The 9,863-nt window shown below is 35.7% G+C and overlaps 1 protein-coding gene across 1 annotated transcript; it reads left to right on the top strand.

The window, feature by feature from the left end:
* On the top strand, positions 471-8,741 carry LOC109849300 (NADH dehydrogenase [ubiquinone] 1 alpha subcomplex subunit 6). The gene is made up of 2 exons (XM_020419107.1): positions 471-787; positions 8,271-8,741. Exons 1-2 carry the CDS (start codon positions 587-589, stop codon positions 8,454-8,456), a joined length of 387 nt encoding a protein of 128 aa, XP_020274696.1. The 5' UTR covers positions 471-586; the 3' UTR covers positions 8,457-8,741.

Genomic DNA, 9,863 nt, shown 5'->3' with positions numbered 1-9,863 from the left:
GAGGGTGGGAAGAGGACATGTTGGGGGCGTAGAGGAAGGAGGAAGGAAGGAGACAGAGGAAGAAGAGGAGGAAGAAGAAGTTGGGTTTTTGGGGAGATGACAATGATTTTGGGGAGGGGTAAAATTGGGTTTTGCGGTAAAAACATAAAAAATTGAGATAATCATAAGCTGTCATGAGCTAGAGGAGTTTGGGCATATTTTTTTTAAAATTTTGAGGGCTACAGCATATTTTAAAAAGTATGAAGGGTTAGAACACATTGTCTTTTGGGTTTTGTGGCCCTGAAGTAATTTTTCCAAATTTATAAACAAATTTAGTCCTCGTACTCTCCCGTCACCAATCTAGATTCAAGTCTAAAGACGGAACGGTTTCCCTAGTTTTTAAAGTTGGGGGGTTTGATGAAATTTTCGCCGAAGTCAGGGTGTTTGTGTTCAACCTACCCTTTATTTTTGGACGGTCCAGATCTAAATAAGGGGTCCAAATCCGGCCATTCTTTCGCCGCCTGTTAGGTCTCCACTCTCCTCTCCTCTTCTTGAAATCGATCGAAATCAAAATCGAGATCAGTCTATTGGGCGTGAGCATTAATCAATGGTGGCGCCGGCAGTTAGGCTGAGGGGAGCGGCGGCGGTGGAGGCTCGCAAGCGGACCTTCGAGTTCTTCAAGACCGCGTGCCGGGCACTTCCGTCGGTGATGGATATCTACAATCTCCACGATGTCGTCACGATTTCCGAGCTCCGATCGTCGATCTCGTCCCAGATCCGAAAGAACGCCCACGTCACTAACCCTAAGGTAAAATTTCCCCCCTTTTGGTGTTGTTTTTTATTTTAACCCATCATTGTCTTCTGAACCTAGTTATCATACTTTTTTAGCGTATGAACGCAGCTTGGGTATTGTGGGCGTATGAATGAACGGGTTTTAAATTATATGTTAAGGGGGAGAAAACCTTTTTTTGGAATTAAAGAATGGATATTTTGGCGGAAATTTTCATTTGATCATGGCGATATTTGCCCAAACGATCTATAAGTTATATATGCCTAATGAATTGTATGTGTAACTTCTCGGTGGTCGAACTCGTCTTACGGGACTCGCTTCACTTTCTCAAGGGAATAAATGCATGTTTTCCCCCTTGTCGTCTACAATAGCTGGATATGAACTTTGTCGATTTCGGTTGATTTCTGCTTGCACACGAACATTTGGTTCCCAGTATGCATTTTATCTTCATGTTTAAATGTGACAACTGTCCAGTTAGAATTGTGACCTAAAAAAGCTGTGCAAAAATACCAAATATTGACAGTGCACTGCAAATGCATATCACAGTTGTTACTGATTTCGTGGGTGATTAGACCTTTGGATAGTTGAGGTCTTTCATACTTGTATGTATGACAGTTGGGTGAAATGGGTTTCATTGGAGTTTCTTGTCTTGGGATTGTATAACTATTGACTTCTTAATCTGAGACATATGGAGAACAAGTATGATTTCAGTTCCTCTATGCTAAGGACTGTAATGCAAGATCTCCATATTTACATGCTATTTCCTGACCCTTAAAATCAAATATATTATTATTATTATTATGGCTGTAGATTGTTTTCTTGGGATGGGCTGCCAATTTTTTATGTCTGTTCAAAGGAAGAGTTCAAGTGTTCAACCTTATCCATTGAATTCTCTTGAAAGAGTATGGGGCATTTGTCTGGGTAAGGTTGTGATCTGTATTTTAAGGAGGCAAAAAACTTGTTTTCTGGAGGAGTCAGTAATCGACGAGTTAGGTTATTCTCTAACATCCAAGGTACCATAAGTGTGAGCATGGCAGTTTATCCTATTCCTGAGGAACTCATTAAGTTACTGTGCATTAGGTTGTATTAAATTTTGGTACTTTTAGTTTTAGCTATGCATTAAAATTCACTGGAAGTATTTTTTGTACTTAATAACTCTCGAGGCTTATATCAGTCACTTTGAGGTCAAGTGTTGATAAGGAAATAATTCTTCTGCAATATCTAGATTGATTAATGAGTAACTACTAAATGAGACCCGCTTTTTGGTCGTCAAGTTTTTGTGGTAATTCTTCTGTGTTATTTCCCCTTGATTATTGTATACATGTACATGTATATCTTGTCATATCTGTGACATGGTGAATTAGTACCAATCATCCTGGTCTTGCATGTGAGTTTGAATAGGTGTATGCATATCAAACACAACAACACAGATATACTTGGATATACATGACTATGTTTTGGATTATGCATGGGTCATATCCCAAATATTTCCGGAAAACATTGATCTGTTTTGTGGGTTTAGTTTGTGACCAAAATCCAACATTGCGTCAGACCTAGTCATACAAAAGTCTATGTTTCTGGGTTGGTTTCAAGGGTTCAAAAACATATATGATTGACTCAGTAACTTAAGTTAGACCTTATCCCCTCCCACCATCTTGTGTGTGCATGCGCGCACTGATGCCCTTTGTCTCTATTCTTTAATGATGCTTGCTGAATTCAGTGAGGGGGTACATATACTGACATCGGCTCTGAAATCAGAGTATCTATAGTGATCTTTTCGTCTAATTAGTTGACAGGCCTGATCTGATTTCTGAACTGACTAATAAGTGAAACAAAATTATGTTTGTTTTTCGTTTGGGGGGGGGGGTATCTTGAACTGACTAATAAGTGAAACAAAATTATGTTTGTTTTTCGTTTGGGGGGGGGGGTATCTTGTAAGCTACAATCATTGGATTGTGTACACCATAATCTTTTTGAAATAGGGAGGGAGGAACAAGTTCCCATCATCTTGACCTTGATCTCCTTTACCACTACATGAAGGAGAAAAACTGAGAGCAATAACCAGAGAGATGAAACTGTTTAAGTCTAGTTAAATAGACTCGTTATCGACATATTGAAGCTTGAAAGAATATGATTAACAATGTAACATGGAGTACCAGCTTTTTTGTTTATGCTCCACGGCAGATCTTCACCGTGATCTTCTTTTCCCACTGTCATTACGTGAAGTAAAACTTAGCAAAATAATGAGAGAGGTGATATTTTCTGGACCAAGTTAATGGATTTATATGTACATGCTTTAACACTGTAAAACTGTGATCAACATCTGGCGCCTTCAACTCTGTTTATGCCCTTCCATTTTAGAGTTTCTTTGAACTATTGCAATTATGCAGCATCTCTTCAGAACCTCTTTGAATTATTGCAATTATGCCCCTCCGCTTCAGAATTTATCTTTTTCCTCTTGGCCTCAGAATGCCTTTAACGTTTTGATCATCAATAACTATACTCGCATCTATATATAGTTAAATTTTATAAATTTTAGTTGTCATAGTCATGGGGTTTCGATGAATTGGTGTGTGCGCAGCATATCATGTATTCATATCCCATTCCCATACTAGTGCAACCTGGAATCATTCTTTCCCAATTATATATTCTGCTCATCAGAATTTCCAACTTAAAGATGTAGAGAAGTCTTAGAATCTAAATGATTTAAAATTAGCAGTGTAGTATATGGAATATATGATTAGTAATATTTTACGAGGAAATTATCATGCAGTGGAGGCAGATGAACCAAAGGTATCTAAGGTGTCATTTGGCTACTTCACTTCAATTGTTAATGATGATGTGATGGTTCAATCCAGAAAGGGTATGGCTTGTAGAACCAAAGATGGGTGGGTTAAGTTTCAAGTGTCTATGCGCAGCATACAAAAACAAGGTTTATGCGGATGAGTACTCCTCATACTCGGATGCGGGCTTAGAACAATGTTATTTGATGAGAATCTTCCAATTATTTGATCAACCCGCATAATCGGGCGATTTTGCACTAAAAGCCCCCACATAAAACATTTGCCTTTGGGTGAAACCCGTTTTGTAACTAAACCCAACCCATTTACTATGTAGATTAAAAACAGCCCTTACCCTACAATTCCCTTAAATCGCAACCACCCTTGTAGTCTCGTACCTCTCCGCTTTACGATAATTTCTCTCACCAATGCTCATTGATGTTTGCCGAAGTTCCCTAATACTCGTTGAAGTTCACTTATGCCCGAGGATCTCTCGCTACTTGATGGCAGTGAGTCGTCACTTGTGAAAGTACCCTAGAGGAGGGGTTGAATATGGTATTTGCTAATTTAATCCGATATTAATGCCAAATTAAAACTAATTAACTAATATTCTAGCAATATGATGTATAATGAGATATATGCAAGGATTAACAATATAACACAATAAGCGATATAAACATGCACAAGATATAATAATGATAATAGTGCGTCAAGACAATCCCAAACACAGAAAATGATAACGGAGTTCGGTCAACCCTCGACCTACGTCTCCGCTTCTCGCCTCTAGGAGATTCTCCACTATCAACACAACAACTACACAATCGGTTTTTCAAGTTCATCGAAAACTTTTACAATTACCACACGTTGACAATCACACAATACACTTCTCTAAGTGTTGTCCGACCCGTCACCTTCCTCAAGTGCTTGGAATTACTACATCTCCTTAGGCTTTTACAACCAATCAACTCCTCTTGGAATTGATCCTGTTCTTCTCCCAACCACTCCTCTTAGTGTCCTTGTGTATTACAACGTATTCTCAACAATAAGCTTAAGTAAATGATTTTGTTCTCTAATACAAATGAGAACGAAAATGAAAGCTCACTCAATGATCACACCCACAACCCAATAATACTATATATGAAATACTTAGGCTCAATGGTTATGTGTGAAACAATAAGTAAAACAAATTAAATTTGAATTAATCTAGCATAAATATATGAGATATAAAATAATAAAAAGCTAGATGAAGAGTTTAGAAAACTTTTCCAAACAAGAGATGAAGATATTGAGGATGAAAGCCTTAAACTTGAAATTGAATTCCTTCTCTTGTGAAAACCTCTTCACATAAACGAAATTTTAATCTTCAAAAACTTGAAACAAATAACCCAAAACCTCAATGGAAACCCTTGAAAAACTAGGCTCAAAAAAATGAGCATTGAGGGGTATTTATAACCTCTTAAAGAAAATATCCCAAAACTAGCCGTTACAGCCAAAATCGATTATCGGTTGACTGATGATCCGACCATTAGCAAAATCCAGAACAATATCGATCGACTGATAGGCTATACGGTCGATTGATAAAGATCAGTCAACTGAGCAGAAACAAAACTTGAAATTATAGAGCAGTTTATCGATCGACTGATATGAACAGTCAGTCGATCGAAAACGTGCACAACCCTTATATAAACATTAAAATTGATTTTTAAAGTGTGTTTAAAAATAGTAAATAAATTCCAAAAATTGTAAAACTTGGGGAAATGATTATTCTGATGAAAATAAACATGTTAGAAAAGAAATTTTTTAAATATCATTTCTCGTTTGTGAAAACTCATCATTTTGTAAAATCGGTCAAAATATGAAATCTCAAAACACTTGATTTTTGATGAAATTTTCTCAAACAAGCTTGTGTATTCTTGAGATTTTGCAAAATGGATTAATAGACTTTTAGAAAGGATATAAAATAATATAATCAAGTCTTTAATCCGTAAACACATTAGTTTCCCAAATAAAGATGATAAATATGAAACTAGTATGTATGTATATATATAACTATTAGTTTCATATTTATATGAATAAACTTGAAGGCTATAAAACGAAAATGTGTATGTGTGTAATATTTGAGCTTTTAAATATGACACATAAAGTAAATTTCCTAAACTACTATACCCAAGCAAATGATCTTCGTTAAGCTCGATCTTGGTAAAACATGGATGAAGCGCAATAGAATCTTTGACTTGAATTGCGACGGCTTCATTCCAATTTTCGCCTACCTCCATTTGGATGACATCGTTAAGTTCAATTCCATCCAACCTCCAACCAAGGATCTTTGTGCAGGATTCCTAACAAGTAAATACAAACACTCGATAAACAATGTTAGGAATTATTTGTTAATCATCAAAACTAGATTAGATAGTAGGCTCATAAACATGAGACCTAACAATTTGCTCCTGCCGCATACTATTCTTCTGCTCTTTCTAGAAAGAAATTCTAGAGAAGAGTCTCCTCTCTTTCTGCCTTAAAAAGATTTTTTTCTTACTTCGATAAGGGGTTAGCGTGGATGATTTGGAGCCATGAATTTGAGGGGGGAATTAAAAGGCTAAGAGATGGGCAACCATGAATGTGCTAATGACAGTTGGGTCTATATTAGATCCCATGTACCCCTATAGAGATGTCGAGAGTGCCTTTTGTTTTATTGTTTATTTTCTGCTTGAAACTGGTGGAAAAGAAAGAGAAATTGAGAACCATTTTCCTATGTTTTGATAATTTTCAATAAAATCATGATTAAATAACAAATAGAGCTATTACTGTTACATCTCAATATATTTTCTATTATTTTCATGCAGCATCATAGTATATATATATATATATTATATAATATATATATATATATATATATATATATATATATATATATATATATATAGGAGAGAGAGAGAGAGAGAGAGAGAGAGAGAGAGAAATTCTTATGTCAACTTAAGTGGACTCATCTACCTACTTTCTTACCCATTGATGTTGCTTATATATATATATATAATATATATATATATATATATATATATATATATATATATATATATATATATATAATATATATATATATATATATGTGTGTGTGTGTGTGTGTGTGTGTGTGTGTGTGTGTGTGTGTGTGTGCTGTGTGGATAAAAATTTTGGTGGACAAGGCTTGCATCCACTTAAGTTGACATAAGCTCATCTCTCTCTCTCTTTAATATATATATATATATATATATATATATATTATATATATATATATATATATATATATATTATATATATATGAGATTAATGGGTATCTTTGTCATAGGAGGAGATTTTCCTCCTTGTTGCTTATGTGGCACAATCCCACCATCCTCATAAAGTAGGCACAAATCCCCACCAACTCACACTTCTGTCCTACTTTATAAGGATGGTGGGGGATTGTGCCACATAGGCGTCAAGGAGGAAATCCCTCCCTATGACAATGATACCCATCTAAATCTATATATTATATATATATAGTATATATATATATGTGTGTGTGTGTGTGTGTGTGTGTGTGTGTGTTTGTTTGTTTGTTTGTTTGTTATAATTTTAAATCCACGTAACTCTGCATAACCCGATTAATCAGCGCATAATCCCATTAATCGTTACTCACTCTCGGGCGGCACGCATAATAGAACCGTTTTAGAATCTTGTTTGTGTGGTTATTTGTTATTATTGAATAGCTGTGAAGTTAAAGGAAAAAATCATGAGACGTTTGTAAAACCAACAATTCTGATGTATGAGAATATAGGCAAAAAACATGTTCAGAAATGGGTACAACAAAAATGAAAGAATGAGATACTTAAGTGGCAACATGATATGAGATACGATAAAATATGATCGAGAAGAATTTGACATTGAATTTGGGGTTAAATTGGGAGAGATTTAAGAGACCCAATTGACATGGTGGGCATGTATAGCAGAGGCCGGTAAATATGCTAGCTAGAAGGGATAGTGTTGTAACTAGTGGAGCTTAAATGAATGTGAGTGGAGGTATCTCCAAGGTTTGACTTAACATGAGAGATGACCCTCCAGAAAGCTGAATGAAAGAGGATAGATGTGGTTGACCTCGAAATCTACTGAAAATGCCACTGCTGTTTGTTAGCTATGCCAAAACTCCAACTCTCCATGTATGGGATATCTCATATAAAAATCATCATGATCGTTTGTTTGTATGAGAAGCCGTGAAATCCAACAATGTAAAGCCACTTTCCATATCCTCGTACTTAAAAACTCCCACAATTGTTTTTGAAAGTTCCGTTTGATTTTAGTGGAACCAATTTAAGATCATTTTCTGCATGTGACAATAGTTTGATGTGTTTCTTCTGAAGATGGCTTACAAAGCTGTGATAATTGTACTTTTGTGTTGGATATTTTCTTTCCTAAGAGATGTTTTATATTTAGTCAAAACTACATGCTTGGTATTTTCCAGCTCTTATGTTTTCTTTTCATCTGCGCTTTTTTGTGTGGGTACGTGAGAGTTCCTTTCATATTGACACGTAATCTACTCAAATTATCCATTACTACATGAATAACAGGATAAAAGGTTTTCTCCTTGAGATGCTATCATTATGCCATTAGTCTCCTTAAGGGGAAAAAACGTTCTTGCTTGCCTTGTGATATCTTCAGGCGTTCTGGAAAAATCACTTGGTGCTTGGCTGATATTTTTTCCCTGATAGGTTATTGACATGCTTCTCTTCAAAGGAATGGAGGAACTTACTAACATTGTAGATCATGCAAAGCAGAGGCACCACATCATAGGTCAATATGTCGTTGGACGCGAGGGACTTGTCAAGGACATGGACAAAAAAGACCAAGGGAGCTCAGATTTCCTGAAGAAGTTTTATGAAAGCAACTACTTCTGATTCAACATGGAATATTTCTTCGGTTTGGCTTGTTGTAGATCTCTCCTTTCCCTAATTCTGCAATTAAAACTGTGACAATAAGATGGTTCATGGTTGTTGATACTATGCTTGACCTCATGTATCCTTTGTTTTGAGAGAACTGTGTCCTGTTATTACACTGATATAATTGCTTTCTGTGAAATTTACATGGAAAGAAAAAAATTAGGTAAGGTTGTATTGATATTTGGAGTAATTGGAGGTTATGCAGGTTGCAGGGAATGAATTTGTATAATGCATTTCACCTGATACACTTTGCTCTATCGGTTGGCGGGAAGAAATCATAATGTTGATGGTTCAAATGAGATTGTTCTCTTCAGCTTTTCCGGAGATGGTTCTTGTCTTTTAATCCTTCTCAAGTTCTTTGATGCAAGCTATGTACGTAATAAAATTTTTTTTTTAACATCATAATAATAAATATTAAATATGAATAATTATTTAGAAAAATATTGCCAAAAATGATATAAAGTATATTGCTTTTAGAAAACAGGGGGAGTGAGGGACTTATCAAGTGAGCAGTGGTAAGGATGTCTTTAGATCTTTTCAATTTGGGAAAATTGCTTCTAGCCTCCAAAAGAGCAAGATTTATTCCTCCCACTAAGACTTTTTCAAGGCTTCTAAGACCCCCTAAATTAAAACCCGAATCCGTTTAGCCCCCCCTCCAGCTGAAATTGAACCTATTATGTGTATTTTTCAAACATGTGAAGACCAAAATACTCTCTCTCTCTCTCTCTCTCTCTCGTTACCAGGGGTGCGAAGGGGAAATCCAGTCATTGGAGATGTCTCACTGTAAGCATTAATGATGATTAGAAAGGAGTTTTGGAGGGGAAAACGCTAGTTCCCTCCCACTTCTAACCATCTTCTACCTCTCTCACTCTTTCACATGGTCGCTAAATTCTCTCCATAAATCCTCTTTGCTTCTTTAACTACTCTCTCCCGGCCATTTAATTTTCCTCAATAAATCTTCTTTTCTTCTTCAACTATTTTTTTATCTATAATGACGGAATGATCCCTCCTTTGTATGGTTATAAACACAAAAAGCAACAAAAAGGGTGAGAATATTTTCGTAGTTATCAATAACTCTACAGAAATCATTAGCTTGAAGTATCAAGTGCCTCAATTGCTTAAACTCTCATTACAATCTTTTTCACTGAAATTCATATTCGAAAAGGAAAAAACAATTTTAGTTTGCAATTGAAAATGATGACGAATTGAGCTTGATGTTCGAGTATTGTCGTTGTAATAGATTTACAGACATAAACTTATATGCTACATCAACTGCGGATTCCCACCTAAAATTCTCTAGAAAATATGTAAACATTTTTAGCACTTTTTTCCCCTAAAGCATCTTCATCACTTTTTTGTGAAATT

This window comes from Asparagus officinalis, chromosome 7 (assembly GCF_001876935.1).
Source record: "Asparagus officinalis chromosome 7, Aspof.V1, whole genome shotgun sequence".
Lineage (NCBI taxonomy): Eukaryota > Viridiplantae > Streptophyta > Magnoliopsida > Asparagales > Asparagaceae > Asparagus > Asparagus officinalis.
This window is presented reverse-complemented; position numbering and strand designations above follow the sequence as displayed.

What these genes read in the sequence shown, in the direction of transcription:
- LOC109849300 (XM_020419107.1), top strand. Translation starts at nt 587, where the DNA reads ATGGTGGCGCCGGCAGTTAGGCTGAGGGGAGCGGCGGCGGTGGAGGCT. An exon ending in CCCACGTCACTAACCCTAAG is followed by an intron (nt 788 to 8,270) that starts GTAAAATTTCCC and finishes TTTCCCTGATAG; the next exon opens with GTTATTGACATGCTTCTCTT.